Here is a 21092-nt window from a genome sequence, read left to right on the forward strand (position 1 = left end):
TACTATAAAAAGGTGTAACTAATAAAGTGGCCACTGACTATGTTGCAGCAGATTTTGTAAATTATTTTACCTGTTTACATATCGCATTTCCTTTATTGTATAGTTGTAAGGAATAGCACCACCAGCTTTCTGAGAGCTAGTCATTATAGCACTCAGTCAGGTGAGGCCAACACTGAAATAACAAAGGGCCAGCAAAAGTAAATTTTTCCCCCCAAGCCAGAAATATTTTCATGTTCATGAGAATAAGCCTCCATAACAGAGGGATATATACATTTACAAAACACATTGTGTTTCACTCATATCATACAATCAGACTTCTCCTCTAATTAAAAATTATAGGGCCTCCATATAGTAATGTACTAACCAAACATTGATAGTATGGAGTATAAACTATACTGTTGTAAGTATAGCAAGAGATTTGGAGGCAATAAACAAAAAATCCAACACATTAAGGGTTGTCCATGAAGGCTGCATTTATTGGGGCAGCCTTGCCTAGAACCTAAACAAAAGGTTAGGCTTACAGTACACATTGACACAGAGGATCAAAAATTACATTCCCATTAGGTAAAAAAAAAAAAAAAAGTGTAACATTTTCTAATAAACCATTGACATACGCTGAAGACTATAATCAGAATCCATTTACTACACACAGAACAATGAAAAAAAATAATTTGTTTAGTATAACCCTTCATCCCTTACCCACCCAGCAAGTAAGGCACTTCACATCTAATCTGACAATAAGGAACATTTTCATAATGGTAAAAAGAGGTGAACAAGAAATGTGTTTAAAAGACTGTTAAATCTATTCTCTTTAAGAGGTATTGTCCATATAGTGGCATAATAAACCTACATCCTGAGATGTCTCTATATAGGTTTCTGTGGCACTTCTGAAAGACAAACTGTTGCACCTCACTTCTTTTCAAGCATTAAACGTGTCTAACAGAATACCTAGAAGACAAATCATCAATTTAAGACGCTCTGTAGTACTGCATATACAAAATTCAGTAACTGTTTGGCCCACACAGACGGCACAAACCCATAGGGTTCAGGACAGTTTTATAGTTCATCTCTGGAGTGACGCAAGACATAGTTCTGCAACGTTTCCAGATCTCTGGCTCCTTCATGCTCACTAACTTTTTCCCCAGCACGAAAGAGTAGCAATGACGGATACCCACGCACCTGAAAAAGGGAAGGTTTTTAACATGATTAACAAAGCAGACAAAGCCCAAAAAGTAGCCAAAAGCACTCTACTGTAAGAAATACAGGTCCGTTCAAATTCAGAAACAGCAAAAAGGTCAAAGTGATTTGTGATGTCATTCATGTAGCAAGAAGCCCGTGGATATCATCTAAAGTGGTAGAAGTAATGGTAGAATGTAACTTACCAATCAATAGACTACTAAGAAAATATTTTAAGTTACATAAAAAAAAGGTGTGGGCACTGGTGAAACAGTAGCTTAGTTGACCGTCTCATACTGGGCTATATTTTGCACTGTACAGGACTGATTTGAACATGATACATAAACTTTTACAGACGAGCGCAATCAGATTAGAGTTTAACTCTTTCAGATCACTCAGTTTATGCAGATGGTCACACATAAAAACCCCTAGGTTATAGTATTACCTTTATTTATTTATATCTGAAGCAGTCTTTCTATTTCTACCCCACAAAACTAACATCCTGTGAGCAGGGCACGTTTACTTTTTTCAGTTTCATTGGTATTGTTGTTTCATGGTATGTTCCGTTTGGCAAGCATACAGAATATCCTGGCACAACGTAAAAGTTAAAGAATAATTGTGTTTTACCTACAGCCACAATCTGAGACACACAGGAAGAGATAGTTGTAAGACAGATAATCTAGACCTGCCCTTCTTCCACCCATTCCCTAAATTTACCACATAATTACCAAGTCTGTGATCGGTGTCTCTTGCCTCTACATTTACTCCATTAGCAGTTTCTGCTTCCACAGAATCCTCTCCCCCGTGTTAGTCCGCATACGGGTAGCTTACACTGGCCATCAAATTTAAAACGTGTTATCACTGATTTATACATCTGACAAACATTCTACTCCCACCGCACAACGCTATCTTGATCTCTCAATAAACTCTGGCACATCCTGAGCCTCAGCAATGCTTGAAGTCATTAATATACCCCATGCTTTCTATTAATTGGCCAAAAAAACACACACACACCTCTCCATGTCCCAAATCCTCCTCCATTTACTTATACCATATAGGGACAAACTGCTGCAGTGGAATGGTTTTATTTGTTTCTTTTACATGAGGGGAGGCAGGTGTGCATTACCAACTAGCGAGATCTTAAATCCAGCGTATTGGATTGAACTCCTGTGCCAGTCCAAAACCTGATAACTCTTAACCATGGTCTCACTTGGGGGAAGGGGGCTACAGGGGATTACATTTTACATTTTCTGGCAACATGTACTCAAACATCAATTGGCAAGTAAACAATCCTTGACACACAGGTGAAAATCCTTCTTTAAGCCCTTACGGAGGTTCCTTAAAACTTTGCCTGCCAAACAAGATATCTGCTCAGGTTAATTTTTTGTAACCCTAACCCAACCTTCCTTAAATCACCACACATGGCCTAGGAATGAATGAAAATGAGGTAACTCACTTCACTCACTGGCAGGAACAGAAGCAAGCCCAACTATGTATATACCATAAGTAGTCCATACAATCCATTAATGCTAAATATTTACACTGCCCACACACATGGAAAACAAATCTATATAGAGAAGAAAAGAACTTCCCTTTTACTGGACCTAACACACTCAATCCCTTAAACACTTGCAGTAAAGTTTGCAAATATGCAGCGAGATGAGTTACCCCAGCCAACCCCAATATTCTAATCCTAGCCCCACAAATCTGTTGTTCATATGAGTACATTGTACTCATGTGCAGTGGTGGTATAGGGGCAAACCCCTGCAGTCTTCATGCAGTTAAACAATATACATGTTTAAACTATGGGTTGGCAAGCCAGAATGTCTAATTCTTCCACCCAAAACTGGCCAGATGCTTTTGTATCAGAGACAAGTGAAAATAGTAGAGGCTAGTATGATAGACTGAAGAAAACATGCAGGCTATAAAATTAAACTAGAATGTATAGGAGGAAAAATTACCCCTCTCACACAAAGACTTTTTTTTTTTTTTTTTAACAACCCAAGTTGTGGTAAGGCCACATAACTATTCCTTTAAGAAAAACAGCAAACAAACACTTTCCAACTAAGCAATAAGGAATTAGGTGAACTAGGTAGGCGCGGAGACTTACCGAGAATCTGTTACATAGGGATCGCTCAGCAGTGCAGTCAACCTTGGCAATTTTAACATCACTCAAACCAACAAACTCCTTTTTTGAGAGATCCTCCCATGTAGGAGCAAGATGTTTACAGTGTCCACACCTTAAGAAAGCACAACATTACAGCATGAACCAATTTGTAGAATCCATGGAAGATTTCCCAACACCAGCGCACAAATTGTAATCTAACAGTACAGTTCATAAAATTTCCTTTGCTGCACTACTAAATCAAATACCTCAAACCACAGCAAACATAACAGTCTGGGGAATCCACATTTCTACAGCTAAAATACTCACCATGGTGCATAGAACTTTATAAAGCTGACACCTGTGGCAATAGTCTGGTCAAAGTTAGCTTCAGTAAGAGACAGGACCTTGGACTGGAAGAGATAAAACAGCATTTAGTTAGTGGCCTACACTCAGCCGCTTCACGTCTTAATGAAGGGTGTCGGGTAGAGCGCAGCTCTTTACTCAATTGCCCATAGAAAATAAATGTGCTCTGTTTAACTCAGTGCTGCATGAAGTGTGACAAAATTAATCACCTAGTAAATACACAAATAACTAAAATTGAAAAATGGCATGCCTTTTACTTCTTCTTCAGTGGAGACATCAGAATTATGCAATTTACAAAGGTACTATGTGTTTACGCCTCTAAAAACAGCAATAAAATCAATTTGTCAAATTTGTATTATTGACCACAAGTACTGGACAGTGCAACTGTTGGGATCTGTTTGCAGCTATGGTTCACAGCTATGTCTTATACATACATGAAAAATAAAAACACTAAAAAAAAAATATAGAAGTGTGTTGTATCAAAACACCCATCACACAGCTGTGTGCCTCAAGCTCTATAAGCCAAGTACAGACACAAATTGCCAAGTCCTGTTCTACATGTCGGGAAAAGTATATATTTTTTCGGTTGTTTCACTCACTAATGAAGCTTATAATCTAGCATTTGGTAACAAACACAGAGGGGAAAAAAAAAAGCTAACAAGGAGTAAACAAAGATTTGAACTAGAGGTATTTCTATTGTTGTTATTTTATTTAGCCAGAACCCCTAACCAGTGCTAAACATTAAGCTGCTTTCCCAAAAAAAACAGTATATTAATTACCCAGAATGTAAAAAAGTAGAAAGCAGATCCATCTGGCTTTACTATAGCCCATGCCTGTTGGACAAACTGAAGTAGGTTCCACAAATTGTGTGTGTCCGTTGTGTCAAGAATATAGTAGAAGATTGGCCTGGAGTTGCAGATTTATCAACTACAGTATTACCATGCCTTATCAAGTAAGCCCACAACAATTACTATGCAAGTGCAAAGTGCTACCCACTTCTATTGCTACGGGCTCTTCAGTTTGTACTTGGACATCTGCTTCCTTTTCATCTGCAGTGTTCAGCTGGCTTTCCGCATACTCTTTCATGGAATCCAAATCCCGCTTCCCCTTGTATTGGTCCACCTGGAATAGCAAGAAGCAGTAGTTATACAAGTTATTTTATTAAAATTGCCACACAAAGGCACGGTATGGACAAACTGGTTCCAAATATATAGAAACTGAGTGCAGATGTTCTACAGGAGGAAGAGAATGTAGATGCACTTTCGCTGATCACTTACCTTTTCACCATTTCTAAACCAAAGCAAGGTTGGATAGCCACGTACTTGGTTGTCAGAGCAGAGTTCATTATGTTGAGTGCAATCAACCTATGAAAGGAAACAGTGTGCAAGTTAAACCAGGACCATGTATGACCAAAATACAGTTTTATATGTACATAGTTGTTGGGGGGGGGGGGAGGGGGAAACCCATCACATGACAGGCTAATATTTGCCTACAGCTGATAATTTACCACACACATACATATATCAGATAGTATCCATTAAAAGGCAGCATTCGTCGCTGGGTAGATACTTCTTAATGATATAGAACTTAAATCACACAACACCAGCCATAGTGAGTAGCCCATTTATTTTTAGAATAAAAAATACTTTTATTGCCCACCACTACTAAGCTTGTAATTTTCACTGATAGGCTCTCATTGAGTATACATGAAGACAACAAGGTAGACAAGCATAATTTAGTTGTGTAAAGCTCTGACAATAGAGGGTATGCATGCACCGAGTGACTCACTATCAATTCCCAGGAATATTATAAAGTTCACAAGCTCCTACAAAAGGATCATTTAGATTAGCTGACAACGCATATGGAAAACAAGGTATTTAAAAAGGACAAAGTGCCAGAATGTGATCTGTGAAGCAGAAATGCACAACAGCATAAAGTGGAGCGAGGAGTCTCGCAGTGCTGTGAATAGAAAATACACCATTGTCCAAATAGCCCTGCACACAGAGGCCTAGAGTGTACAGTAAGTCCCACTACTGATGCTTACAATGGATCTTGTGGCTCTTTATATACCTTGGCAATCTTGATGGTTTCAGAGTCATGAAATGAGGATGCCAGTTGTTCCCATGCAGGGGCTAAGGATTTGCAATGACCACACCAAGGGGCAAAGAATTTGATGAAATGGTTTCCTGCAAAACAACGAAAAGGTTTACCTTTAGGGAGCAATAAAGTTCAAGGGGACATATTGTAGCAAAATTGACCATCCTGTGATGAGAGCTTGAATGCACTTTCCACCATGAAGTTCTCTAGTGAAGCAACAGTAAGAAAACATAGGGCATGTAATTTTGTGAATGGACAATGCCCCTAGCTTAGCATCAAGATGTTCAACCCATTTTCTCTGCATGTTGCTATGATATATTGTCCCGTTGGACCACCCCAACAATTCCTTGAACATTTTTCTGCCTGGCTACTTTATTTATTATACTCTAGCACCCCCACCATCTTCATGGGCAATTTCAACATCAAAATTGATCAACATTCCCCTCCAAACCATCTCTACACTCTCAGTCTTTGCCAGTGGACAGGCTTCTTCACTAATTGTGACGGCCTCCATAGTCATTTTGATTTCTCCAAACGTTCAGTTTCGGATTTCTTTAACAACACTTCCCTGTCTCAGACCTACACCAAATCACCTGCAAGCTATCCTACACCACTTAACACAGTTAGCACGCTCCCCATCACTGCAACACATTCTCTACCTAATTTCTACCTTCTTATATCCCAATCTGGGAGACCATATCTTAACCTCTCTCTAGCAAGAGCCCTTGATCAAATAGCTAATCTTTCCTCTCTGCATCGTACACAATCTCAGTCCTGGCGTACTAAAGAAATGTGATGCCTTCAAAAACTCTCCTGTAAAGTAGAATGACATTTGCAAAAGTAATTAACTCCCTCTGGTATACCGCTATCTATCACTCCACCAAAATGTTCTGGACATTGCCAAACAAATATATATTCAGTCATCTCATCTCTGTCAAATGTCTCTTAAATACATTTAAATTTCTTTTTCAACTTCCCCACGTCAACACTTACACCATCTCTGCCAAGTAGTTCTTACTTAAAGGACAAGATCTAACATTACCCTGAGCAACAATCTGCTCAATTCCTTTCCCACACCTTCTCTTCATTTGATCCCACAAATATGAAATATCTATTCTTCTACTCCCCTTATCCCTTCACAAATCAGTCTGTTGTCTACTGACTAAGGTGGTCAATCACTGGCAAGTATAAAGGTCACTACTCACTTCTACCATTTGCCCTCTACTGCATTTCACAATGTTGGCTACTCGCTTCTCATACAAGCGCTACATTCAATAAGACAAGACACTGTCCAATACTGGTTATCATCCTACTTCTCAACCCACCACCTAACTCTCCTCTGTTAAGAGTACCACAAGTTCAGTCCTATGCCCTCCGCTTTTCTCTATATTATCGTCAGCCAACAGACTCTACCTATCAATATATCTGTAGATCATAAACCGTACCCCTAAAGCCTGCTGCCGAGGTGTCATCCTTGACTCCAAACTGTCCTTTATTCCCCACATCCAATCTGTATCCAGATCTTGTTAAATACATCTAAGAAAGAACTCCAAAATATGCATGTATCTCACCCAGGATCTTCCAAGAAACTTTTGTTCCCTGCCCCCCCCCAAGGTCCAGGCAATTAGTACCTAACGGAATGTTTTCAGCCAATATGTAATATCATAAGTGCATTCTTTTTTTTATATGAATGCATGGAGATTGGTGTTATTTTATCTATAGTAATCAAAAGGTTGTTATTAAGGGAGATTCGAAATGTTTTAATGTAGGATCTGATGTGAACTTAAAGGAGGATAATTGTTTGTTTATACAGAGTGTGGTTTTATATTGATTTATAAAGTGAGGGCAACCACAAAAGCGGCTCTTAGTGATGTAGCATCTTAGATTACACAATGAATGAATGATACTTGATCTCAGTGCCACTAAATATTCGTGGTGAAGAATTTCCAACATAATTTCAATATAGGAGGGTTTTTTTAGTTACTTTTTTTGGAGAGGTGTTTATAAAGTTACTACATTACATATTTTTTTCTTTTCTGTTCAAGAATTTGAGAAAAAGGCCCCCGTCAAGAAATAGAAGACTTTTGAAGATAAAGAACATGCTACTTATCTAAAGAACTAAAGATTTTGGTTTGGAATTTGTTCGTAATCTAAAATTTGTCAAAACTGACATTTTTGTGCCCATGTTTTATATACTCAGCTTTTAGATGTTCAATACGGAGTGTGGTATGAAACCCTCAAATATTCACATTGTAGCATGATTATTTATAGGTGTAGCTGGGCGCGGTTTAGATGAGAATATAGTGGCATTCACAGGCGCACCATGTGATTTTCACAATTCGGGGCTATAGAAGGGTCTATTTTGCATATTTAACTTGCACTATCCAGCAAATAGAATTAGCCCTTGTTTATACCTGAAACCAGTAGAGACAGGACTGTTTTATGGAGAAAGGGTTTTCCTAAAGTAGACAAACCCTTCACATGTTAAAAACAAACAATCAAAAACAAAAATGCAAAAAGTAACATAATAAAGTTATACATGCTGACTTTATCAATGCCAACAATGGATCAACAAGTATACATTGATACATTTTAACTGATCAAACGAACAGCATACCTTCAGCTATATGGTCCTTGAAGTTTCCTGAGGTAAGCTCGTACAGGCCCTGTTTGGCTTCCAAAATTTTGGGGACTTCTTGTTCAACTGCTGGTTTCTATAGAAGATATTTTGTATCAGTCATACAATTTGCATATTTTACACATCACTTCACACTGTAAAACAGACACTTTCTGAACAAACCTTCCATTTAAAATATATATTTGGTCTTCTACAATCGAAAAATCATAGTGAAACTTCATACACAAACACCTGGGCAGTGATATTTTTGCATCATTATTTCATTTCCTACCAAACGTTTAACAAGTTTCATGCAGCTAGCAGGGCTGTGGAAGCAGACGAGAGATCTGATGGTAAGCAGTAGAACTGCCAGATACAACTGGACACTCTCTGCTTTAGACCAGGTGACATCATTTAAATAACTCACAACTAGTGTTAATATTCATCCAAAACAAAAAATAAAAAAAACAGAACAATCCCCCTACTTGAATTAACTGAAGCACCAAATTAAATAGAGAAATGGCAAAGCAACATCTACAGAAACACAACAAAAACCCATCAGGAAGGACATTTCCTGGACACTCACTTCTGGTTCCTCATTTACAGTCTGGAGCATCCAGTTTTTCAGAGCCTGGAAGTCCCTTGTGCCCTGGTACTTCACAGCTTCTTGGCCCGGTTTAAACAGCTTTAGACTGAAAGATAACAATGAGAGGAAACATTAATAATCACCACACATGCGATGATCTATATAAACGGGCAACAAACATGAAATGGCAGGAAAATGACACAAATCTTTGAATAAAATGCCTTTCCAAATAAAAAAAAATAAACTAATTTTTTAGCAAAGTCATACATGAAATAGGTTTACCATTAAAGATTTTAATTCCCATCTTATCAATGTAAAATATAATTGTTAGCCAACAAAACTTACCAAATACAAGAAGACGTAGTATTTGTGAATGGGTTTAAAGCTATTCATTTTTTATTGAATATAATCTGGAATGGTAATTGCCCAAATGCACACAAAAAAGAAGGGGATTACATTACATTAACAGATCCGCATAAAAGTGAAAGTAAGCCATTCATGCTACTTCTGCTCCACATTACAGTCTACTTCAATTGATTTTATTCACACTACACTGTTTAAAGTGTACCAGTCAAGGACACAGTGAGGGCATCCATTGTGTGGGTTAGGCCAATATTCAAAGTACCTTCAGTGAGGTCACTAGATTCTAGTGAATTCATGGGCTTTACTTTCAGGAACAGTTTCTGACAATATAATGCCAAGTGTGCAGAAAGGTAGGGGCAAAAGTAAACATGATACAGGAAGAATCAAATTGCGTACGTTTACCATGCTGATCATTTTAGAAACTTACGTGGGGTACCCTCGGACTCCATTATCTGAACATATTGTGTTCTCCACTGTACAATCCACCTTGGCAACATAAACAGGAGTCTTATCCATATTGTTAAACTTATCACCCAGTTCATTCCAGGTTGGCTGCAGACGTTGGCAGTGACCACACCTAACAATGAAAACAAAGTTTTTCATGCCTAAATACATTTATTGTATATTTCAATTCATGAGTTTTCAGAACACTCTAAATGCAAACAAAACTTTCAGACCGACAGCACAATTGGGCGACATTCATTAGGCACCAGTCTATAACCACGCCACACTACTAATGAACTGGGAGGGACAGCACCGCAAGGATGCTGCATCTTGCACCTTTAGTCTGAAATAGTAGTGATCCACTGTATGTACATATAGACTCACAAGGGTAGATAAATCCCAGGAGTTAGACCATGTCATCCTGTAACTAAAGGAAGGAACTGGAATACTGCTATCTAACTACCTCCCATCTGTTTCAGGACTGTGCAACACGAGTAGGTGAGCCCATAGTGGCCTGCGGTGTTAAATTGTCTAACCACACAAAATTTCAACCTGTCGCTGCTTGTAAACGATTGTGGGTCAAAACTGCACACATATCCCTAACCAAAACAGGTCCATACAAACTCCACCCGAGTAGGAGGTTTATACCATAAGACAGTGGAGGTATCATCTGCATAACAGTGTTGGAAGATGTAGACTATCTCTAAGCAAATCATTTCTATAATGGAGATGAGAATGTAATAATATGGATATACCAAAGTATTTTCATAAGGTGTGTCGGCCAGATGCCTAAAAACTGTATTCCATCCAGAATTCCTGCAATACCGAAACACTTATTTTCAGAGAGTATGTGTGATGGGCCCAGTCATAATAACAAACATTTGTGTTCCCAATGACTAATGTCTGTTGGATGTTAACTATTATATCACTAAATGGTAAAAAAAAAAAAAAGAACAGGGTGCCAACTGTGGCTGTAGGAATTAAAGACAGTCTACTTTCATGGAGTTCTTTTAAAAAAATCTGAATAAATGTATTTGACCCAAAAGGATTGTTTTTTGAATATTATGTAAAACAGCATGTTTTCCTGTTTTACCCGCCACGTTTCATGAAAAAAAAAACTGTAGCGTTAAAAATGGAATTGAATTGCAGGTAAAGTTAACCAAACTCGCTGACAATTGAATACCCCCATTGAGTCAATAGACCATAATAAAGCCAAAATAATGCTCTTTCAATTCCTCCATCCCCTTAACCTGTAAAAAAGATCTTATAGTTGTTGCCCTGTCAACCTTATTAGCTGCTAGCAAAAACAAAAGTATCAAGCTAAAAGTTTGAGAAAATATTAATGTACATAATTAAACAGTGGTTGACATTCAAAGAGCAAACTGCGATTAACTTTTTCGTTGTAGTCAGTCTATAGGTGTTTTATGGTCACCACACACATTGATTTTTTGCTAAACTAATCAGACAAGTTATTAATGAAGTAGCGAACTACTGAGGAGAATGAGGAAACATTCTCTGTAAATAGCTGCATAAATTGTTGGTGCTATAGAAATAATAGTAAAGTAGTGTGTAAATGCAACGTATGACAATCTGACTAGCCTTTTATTGCCTCAGAGTGAAGCATCATCCCAGTCTTGCAAGGACAACCCCCTAACCACAGGAAAACTAATGCCAAGAATCCTAAGCCACGTCAGCAGCACCTCACACCCACTTTACTGATCAACTAAGGCCAAGAGAGAAATGGAATGTCCAAACACTATAGTGACCTGAAGGCAATACTTAGAAAGTGTGTAATATTCATTTTTACAATAGACAGGGTCTAAAGTGACATTTCACTTTATAAATAAAAAAGAGCTGCAACACCATATGGCTGCTCACAATTTAAATGTTAAAATGTGAAAAGAAGCACTGGGATTAATCTCTACTTTTGTCTATTAAATAACCCTACAGAAGAGATACATAAAAACCACTTAAAATCTAGTTGGTAAGACACTATTTAAAACAAAGCACAGCCAGGCAAAATAGGGTTAAATATCAGAAGGAGGCAGTGACTGGCAAAATGTTATCAAAGAGGTCAACAATCAAACCCTCCTGTTTACAGGCCACTGATAAGCAAGATAACACAATTCTAGCATTAAGCATTGCAGAGAATGTTAGGACTATGTGTGAATCGCTAATTGGTACAGAGCCATTAAAAGTTACACTGCCATGATATGCTATAGATAAATGTGAGAATAGTCATTATTGGATTTCCGAATAACCAAACACACAGCGATTTGCTTTAGGCCTTGCTGGAGTTTCCAGTTTTGCAGCTGATGTCAATCAGCCCTTCAGCCCCCATAACACATGTACTGCTTACAAGAATGGGTCTATATTTACACAGTGGTTATCTGAGGAATAACTTGTCTGTAAGTAACCAGTGCATTACACGAGTACTAGCATTAGGGTTTCAGAGCGGAATACAATTATAAGCACATATCCATAGGTATTATCTATACACGTATACATTCATATTGCCCCACCCGCCAGTTCCCTGGCTGCTTTTACCAGGGAGCGAAGAACATAATGAAGTGTGGAGACTGTTTAACGGCATGGTTGAACATCTCCGCCGAGTAGAGGTGCTTGTTGTGCGGGTCATCCTCCTCCTCCTCCTGGACCCCCAGCTCCCCGGACACACTGATAACCAGGACCCATAGGAGCAGCGCGCACCGGCCTCGTATCATCTTTTCGGGCAGAGACACAGCAAGGATCGGCCTGGTCCGGTACACAAGGAGGAGGAGACACTATACAGAGGCTTCCCGGCCGAGCAGAGAGACGGGAGAGGAGGAGGGTTTATCGTAGCACGGGGGCTGCTACAGAGGCTGGAGGAGGAGGAACACTCACTATAATATCCAGGTGTATTACCACAGACTGTTACAGGGGGTTCTTCCTTTGTCTTTATTGTGAAACACTGGAACACATTTTGTGTAAGAGGAAATAGCAGTAATTAGTTGTGAGGAACTTGCTGATCTTATCTCAGTCTTTAGCAATTCAGTTAGTTTGGTCAATTATCTTTTTCAATTCCAAATATAGAGTTAATTCTGACTTGTCAGGTTTATGTAATGAATCAGCACAATCTACCACAGAGGTGCACAGTCTGTTTTTGGGTCCTCTGATTTTCAGATATGCCATATAGTCTATTCTAAAATATTTTTTGAGGGTTGCAGAATAATGGTACATTGAGTCTTGGGGATTCAATAAAGAGGTCCCGCTGTTTACACTTCTGGGTATTAAAATCAGCAGTGTTTTAGGTACCGAACATCCCACAGAGACACATTGTGCAAGGCTCCTATGGGACCTCACGCTCAATTGAATTCCCTCCTTGGGGGTATATTTACTAAACTGCAGGTTTGAAAAAGTGGAGATGTTGCCTATAGCAACCAATCAGATTCTAGCTGTCATTTTGTAGAATGTACTAAATAAATTAACTAGAATCTTTTTCAAACCTGCAGTATAATTAAATGTACCCCCTTGTGACTTTGCGAAACACACTGTTGAGCACCACAGATGTACTGCAACCTTCATCATCAGCACCATTTATTTATATAGCGCCACTGATTCCGCAGCGCTGTACAGAGAACTCACTCACATCAGTCCCTGCCCCATTGGAGCTTACAGTCTAAATTACCTAACATACACACACACACACACACATAGAGAGAGAGACAGACAAGGGTCAATTTTTTTGTTAGCAGCCAATTAACCTACTTGAATGTTTTTGGAGTGTGGGAAGAAACCGGAGCACCTGGAGGAAACCCACGCAAACACGGGGAGAACATACAAACTCTACACAGATAAGGCCATCTGACCTGACCACTGATACCTTTAATCAGTGGAACTGTCCTTGTCAGAACACTTGAGCAATAAACATCACTCTGCTTTAAAGACCTGCTTGACAACTTCTTCAATATTGCTGTAATCCTGTGACCTGCCGATTAGACCCTAAAATCTAATCCGTTCTCTGGCTGTCTGAGGTTTGGACCCAAGCGTTTCCAGTACCACCGCTCTGCCTGCTACATGCAGCTCTGGTCAGTGTGATAGGCCAGGGAGGATCCAACTACAGCAACCCGGATCCATATTAAGAGGTCCGGAGTTACCAGCCCAAGTGTACCAGCACAGGAGTACACTAGCAGTGGCAGTTACCCAGAAGGAACATGTTTCTGAGCGCCATAAAGGAGTTCAGTGGTGGCAGCATTGTAAGCCCCTCCTACTGCAGCAAAAGGGCGCATTTGGGATAACGAAAGGGAACGGTGGCAAAGTAAGCCCAGCCGGTTCCCAGCAACAACAGATAGGGTGGCATAGGCGGTCCATCCTGTCACAGACCTTTTTCATGCATTTACACCGCTGATCTTTAAATTTGTATTTTAATGACCACTCATCGTGTGTACAATGTTTATATAAAGCTTTATTCATAAATGGACATAGCTAGATATTTGTAGGCCCCATAGCACAATTTTGAAGGTGGCTGCAGAATTTAATGTTGGAGCATTGGAATGCAGTGTGACATGCACAGCATTATAAGGCTTCATTTGGAGCTTTTTTTCTCCTCTGAGATGGGAGAGGAAACATGGCCCACAGCAGCATAGGTGGTAGTTACACAGGTCCTAAGCCCTGCAGCAGCTGCTATCCTGGTAGTTATGTCCATTTTCATAAACATTTTATGTTTTAGGAATAGATTAGCAATAAACTACTGTAAATATCTTGCTAAACATTTATACCAGAGCAAGGGCAGTTTCTAGACAAACTGGCTCTCAAGGCACAGTTGCAACATACACAGTTCCCTCAAAAAATAAAAGTCATCATCATCATTTATTTATATAGCGCCACTAATTCTGCTGTCCATGATCAGAAGAAAATTTTTTAAATATTTTATAGTACCATTTACTTAAATAGGGCAACAAATAAAAGCTGAATGAATGGATGAATGTTGCCTGAAAAGAAAACTCTCTTCCTAAGCACTTCCATGGCACAGCTAGTGTAACGCCTGCAAGGAACGGAACAGACACACACAGATGTCCTACCTTGTTCACGATGGACCACCTACCGTCCACACAGACCCATCCCAACTGCTCTCCACCTCAGCATAGTTTTTAGTGGGGCCTGATATCTGGATCCTACAGGGGAATATACTGAAGGAGATAGACAGGTTACCTTCAAAACAACAACTTACAATTTGGTATATTACCTGTCAGTGACCACCTTACTAATGGTCACAGACCTACCTTTTACCACTCTGGAGAACAGATCGGTCCCGGTCTCTAAACTCTTATTACAGTTCTGCTACATCTTATCTGCCCTGGGTCACCAGTGTCCGCCAGCACCTAGATGTGCCGCATACCTCCATTTGCTGCCTGGAAACCCGGCCTCTAAGCCTGTCACTTTAGGAACTCAGGACTTTGTACCCTTCCGGACCTACTCAAGGACCACGTGCCTTTGCACTCACACAGGTGTCACTAACACTTGGTCTCTGGTGCCTCCGCACTCTCACAGGGTCGTACGCTCTAACTATCCAGAGGCCTCGTGCCCCAACTGTTTCAGAGGCCTTTTGCCTTCCCTTTGTGTCCTCGTGTACTACTAACTCAAGGGCCTTGCACCCACATGACACTACTTACTCCCTAATGAGGCAGCGCCTTATGCACGCTACTTGCCCATGGGCCTAGTGCCCGACTTGCGCTACAGGCCTTATGCCCGACTTAACCAGCAGGAATTATACTTTCCCGCTCCACGCAGGATAATCATCTTGTCCCCGACATCTTCGGTTCTTCCAGACCCTCCAGCCGGTGGTGCCTCTTCTTCGCTTTACAGCTGTGGCTTCAGCTGTCTTCTGGGGTCATTCCTAGCCCTTACAATGACTCCCCGCCATGGATGTCTTCTTCTGTTGATGCGGCAAGTCTTCTCTGGCCGCCGCTTCCTGGCTCTTCCGCTTGTTTTGGCAGTGTTGCTCTTAGCCCTTACAAGGGCTCCCTGCCACTGCCACCGTCTTCTTCTCTTGAACTGGCCGCTTTTCTCTGGCAAGGTCCTCAACTTGCCTCTTGCTGGGCTCCGGATTCCCCACAACGTCCGTCTGCTTTCTCTGCCGCTGGACCTCTGAAATAGCACCGTGGCTTAAATAGCTGCTGTCGCATTGGCGCTGCACCGCAACGTAGTGAGTCTTGTTTGGCTCACCGAGGTGCCAAAAATTCAACCAGCCGAAGGTGAGCTTGGATTGGCTCAGCTTTGCGAGCGCTGATTGGCCAACAGGGGAAAATGAGTCCTGATTGGCTCACCTGCCCACTGCTGCTGGGACCTTTCAGGACGGAGAGAATGGACTTACCTGCGCTGGATCCTCGGATTGGTAAGTGTAATCTTCTCTTCTTGGCTTCTCTTCTATCCTCGCCCTCTTCACAGGCACAGGCAACTCGGCGGTGCACTCTCTCATACTAGCACTGAAATGACAGTCAAAGACGCAGATTCCAGAGTTTAGATCATCATTGATTCACATGGAAAATTCTGCTCATTTACACTAACCTTTGTTCAACTTAAAGAAAAGCATTGGTCATTTTTTCAGATTGTTGAAAACTAGCATGCATTTGAATGTGAATAACAGATGTTGCCATGGGGAACCATATTTGATTTCAGTGCTGTTTGAAAATGGCTAATACAACTTAGACTGACAATTAGATAGTGATGTATGGTTCCATAGGCCAAGGTTCTTCAAATGTAGTCCTCAACAGTGCATACCTTCCATATCACCTTGCTGCAGCACAGGTATATTCATCAGTGATTTGAGACCCGTGGCCTGTAAGAACATGGAGAAGGTCACTTCGTGCCTACTCTCCTGCATCAAGTTATGTTATATAACCTGTTTTCCGTGGAACTGTGGCTCCTATGAGTGGATTGGGTGTGGGGACGCATACCTTATACTCGTACACTTTAATGGGTGAGGAGTCAGAATAGATAGGGAAACTGTTAAACCATACCAAACCAATTTACTCTGAGATGCTGTAAAACCATTACTTAGGGGCACTCTTATTACCAGGGTAGCAGGCCTTAAAACATTCTCAAGGTTAAAATAAACTGCATCACATACAAAAGAGGCTAAGTCATTCTAGCTGATACCACAGAAAGAGTGGTCTTATCACCTCTTCGACAAATCTAGGCATAGACTGCTTTTCACTAGGTATGTTCAATATACTCAGGCAGATAGCAGTGGTAGTTTTATGGTCTGTTTAGCAAGGGCAGCCCCGGTCATACTGAATGATCAATACACAAATTTACATGTGACAAAATTGCTGAGGGCTTTCATAATTTTTATAAACCCCTATACACATCCCATGTAATTTATACAAAACATATACATGTACTATCTAATTAGAGAAAAATAACCCTGATATTGCCATTGGATTCTATGGACTATTTAGATATCTCCATTTCAGAAGAGGAAATAGATGCTGCGATTACATAATTTCACAATAATAAAGCACCATGGATGGACGGAATTCCATTAGAAAATACTCTGAGGAAACATGTATCCCAATATGTATTCAATTTGATGGTGTTGGTCAAGGTTATTACAACAAGGATGTGAATGGCAGAAGAAAACCCCTGTTTCCATAAAACGGCGCCCATGGGCAAAAATACTGTGGGCCACAAATGATTTGCATACACCAGAAGAAATTCAATTAATAAATACAATAAAATCTAAATGAGATGAACAAGTAAAGATTGCTTTTCAATCATAGGATAATGGTCCTATATGCAGGCTATCTGGGTGCCCAGTAATTGCTTAAACTCTGTTGCTGTTTTATCTTATGTATACCTGGGGTAACTGTTTTCTATGTATCATTCTTTTGATGTATGGATCCAGACACATCTGTTTGAGTTTTAGATACTAAGTACATAAATCTTTATGTTTATAAAATACATAAAAGTTAAATTAAAAGACATGATTTAAAAAATAAATAGAATTGTTCTGAATGTAGTACAGCATCCCTCCCAACATTTGAGTACCCAGGACAGTCATGATGGAGGCATGGCAACTCCCCCAGTGGACTGCATAGCACTGTCAAGCACTAGGCTGCCCATTAGAAACTTCCTTTCCCCTTCAAACACTGCAGCAAGCACCAGTAACAAGTACCCGTCCACCAGTGCTGTGAACGGAGGATACCTTCCAATGTTCCCACACGTAGGACAAACATGTCCACAGGTGGGACAGAGAACGAAAATTGGGACAGTTGAGGGGTATGATACAGTGCTACTCTATAGCATGTAATACAGTACCCCACTGGTGTATAACATAATGCAGCCCATTGTACTGCACATATAATACAGTTTGTCCAGCATTTCACACCAGCATATTGAATGTCATATGAAACAACCACACATCATCATCTTATTCTGCACCCCAGTTATTGAGCATTTAATGCAGTCTCAAGTATATCATTGAAGACCACAATTATTCATTGCACTGCACAGCCCTAGTGGATAGGCTAATACACTCCAGGATACCCGTCCCACTTATGACTTTCGACTGAAATAGAAACAAACATCATCATTATTCAATAATGGCACAGGGTATTAGTACCATCTACAACACATGTTCAATTCTTTGTACACTATGGTAGCAGAAAGAAGGACACACTTTTATGTTAGGAGCTAGGACAGTGCTACAGATAATTTATGTTGCAGTGTAGATCTTGCTAATAAGCTCCTTTCACTTTTCAGTTAAGCTCTACACCCTTTTCGCAAAGGGCATCAGAAACTTTAATTTTCAGCAAAGTCTTCTGTCTTCTTTTGAACACTGTGTTGAACCAAATTCAGCTGTTCCCATGCATATGTCTGAAACTCGATACAGTGTCACTGACATCCCGGTTCTAGTTCTGGGTACAAAGTCAAGCAACTGCTCCATTTTGTGCTCATCTAGCTATTTTTGCTAGTAAGTTGAAAGTTATGGTACTGCACACATTTTTATTGAATTATAAATCAGTAATAAATGTATCACTTATGTAATGCCCCCTCTGCAGCGGTGGAACTAGCGAGCTATGGGCCCCAGTGCAGAGAAGCAGGGAGGAGGGAACCGGGGCCCACAGCTTGCTAGTTCCCCGTCCAGCTGAACCGCATCTGCTGCACCAATGGTAGTTCCGCCACTGTCCCACTGCCGTTATTATTCACACCTCCCAGTGACTGAATGTGTGGCCCAAGCACTAGGAGACACACCAGGAACAGTTGCTTAGCAACATAAGACTGGTATGAGCTGAGGAGAAGTGTGTGGTGTGACAGTGATAGCCAGGGACCCCGGACAGAGGGGAGGAGGTCCCTGGAACCCCCGGCCAATTTGGTAGCTGGTCAGTGACCTGCTGCCATGAGGGGTTAAAGAATATAACTGAGAGAATATAAGTAAAATGGGACATATGTGAGGGAGATATTACCTCAGAGCATGGCCGCATATAAAGATGGGAAGGAGTCACTATGATCAGAGAGCAGCAAGAAGTCAAAGGAGTCCCCATAATAAGAGCCCCCTAAGAGTAAAAAAGGGGAGACCCCAATAAAGAAGGTGTGGGGGTTACTGCCAAGGCAGCATGGCTGCATTGAATAAGGGGAGAGCCCTATTTATAGTCACATATGATATGTGACAATGGGAGAGAGGGTAGTGGTCATATGTGACCATGGAAGGGAGGTTGTGGCATAATGTGTGAAAGGGGAGATGGGGTGGTGCCATAATGTGCGATTGTTGTAATGCGATAAAGAGGTGAAGAAGATGCACGTTCTGGGGCATTCCTTGTTGTGAACGGTTATTTTCATGCCACAAAAATACTTGAATTCTATACCAGCTCAGAGAAAGCAGAGATTGCCTATAGCAACCAATCAGATTCTAGCTATCATTTTGTAGATTGTACTGAATAATGATAACCAGAATCTGATTAGTTGCTATATGCAACATCTCCACTTTTCAAAATCAGAAACTCGCAGCTTGATACATTTACCCATGGGTCTCATTCTATTCCTTTATTTTAATAAAACTGTCCTCATGTACATTGTCCTGTTAATAAACTAAAGATAAATGGACAGCATGTAGCATGTACCCTTCACAAATCCTCAAGTAGCCCTAGCACTAGACAGCCTGGGTTGGTTTCCACTATAACAGGGGTCTCCCTGCCATAGTGAAAACCAGCCCCAGGTTGGGTTAGCACAGGAGTGGGGCCTGTATGAGCCCCATTCTGAAAAGCACTGTGGCTCTAACTAATCCACCTGGCTGGTGGGGACCAGGTTAATCAACAGGATCGGAACCCACAGAGGTCCCAGTATAATGGACTGGGGTCTCTAAGACACCTGCTCATTATACTAAGAGAGTAAAACATTTTAAAATAAACTTTAACTGAACAAGATACTTCAAAATATTTTTCGTACACCACTTTATTCAATTGAAATCGGGGGAAAAACAACACACCAAAAATTACCATAAAAAAGAACTACCCACACAGTACATAGTAGCAATAATAATATAAGGCATAATTTATATATGAACACCTAGGGGTAAATTTATCAAGCTGCGGGTTTGAAAAAGTGGAGATGTTGCCTATAGCAACCAATCAGATTCTCGCTGTCATTTTATAGAATGTACTATATAAATGACAGCTAGAATCTGATTGGTTGCTATAGACAACATCTCCACTTTTTCAAACCCACAACTTGATAAATTTAGTCCCTAGATTCGGTTAATATTTTAGAAATATTTAATAAAACTGTTTAATAATAATAATAAAAAAATGATTAAATGAAAAGGCAAGCATGCAATATTAAGAAAATATTTCATAAATTCTGGAGAAAAAAAAAAGTGATCAGTAAAGGCATATGTCAATTGACCAAAACGGGAGCATTTAGGCAGTAATAACTAATGAGTTGTCGAAGTCGTATAATTGGATGAACGAAAGTATATTGGTTAATACTGTTTTGCTGTGCGATTGCGATGCGTATGCCACGTAACACAGATCCGTACGCCACCTAACACAGCGCGTGGTGCGATCGCATGGTAAAATACGCAAGCACACACTCGCATTACAACATTTAGTTATCTATATAATTCATATTCATATTGGTTCCGTTACACTGTAATTTATGAGCAGATAGTATTTGGTTTATTATTAGTTTATATAATATGATTATATGTACATTTTAGTGTTATTAAAGGTTTAGGTTATAGGAAAGGTGTCATGTCTGATATCATATTGATCCCCTATTCATCAGCAGCTGTCCGTTGCAGTCGGCGAAGAGATCACACATTGCATACTTTAGTTATTGATATTAGGGAATAAACCTTTGTA

General features: G+C 40.2%; 1 protein-coding gene across 1 annotated transcript; it reads right to left on the minus strand.

Annotated features, from left to right (window-relative positions):
• Positions 1-453: 453 nt before the first annotated feature.
• Positions 454-12580, minus strand: TXNDC5 (thioredoxin domain containing 5). The gene is made up of 10 exons (XM_075213042.1): positions 12301-12580; positions 9737-9886; positions 8947-9052; positions 8361-8457; positions 5717-5832; positions 4924-5010; positions 4643-4768; positions 3611-3693; positions 3287-3416; positions 454-1179 (listed from the first exon to the last, which is right to left on the minus strand). The coding sequence occupies exons 1-10, from the start codon at positions 12474-12476 to the stop codon at positions 1057-1059; spliced, it is 1194 nt and encodes a 397-aa protein (XP_075069143.1). The 5' UTR covers positions 12477-12580; the 3' UTR covers positions 454-1056.
• Positions 12581-21092: the final 8512 nt, after the last annotated feature.

This window comes from Mixophyes fleayi, chromosome 5 (assembly GCF_038048845.1).
Source record: "Mixophyes fleayi isolate aMixFle1 chromosome 5, aMixFle1.hap1, whole genome shotgun sequence".
Classification (NCBI taxonomy): Eukaryota; Metazoa; Chordata; class Amphibia; order Anura; family Limnodynastidae; genus Mixophyes; species Mixophyes fleayi.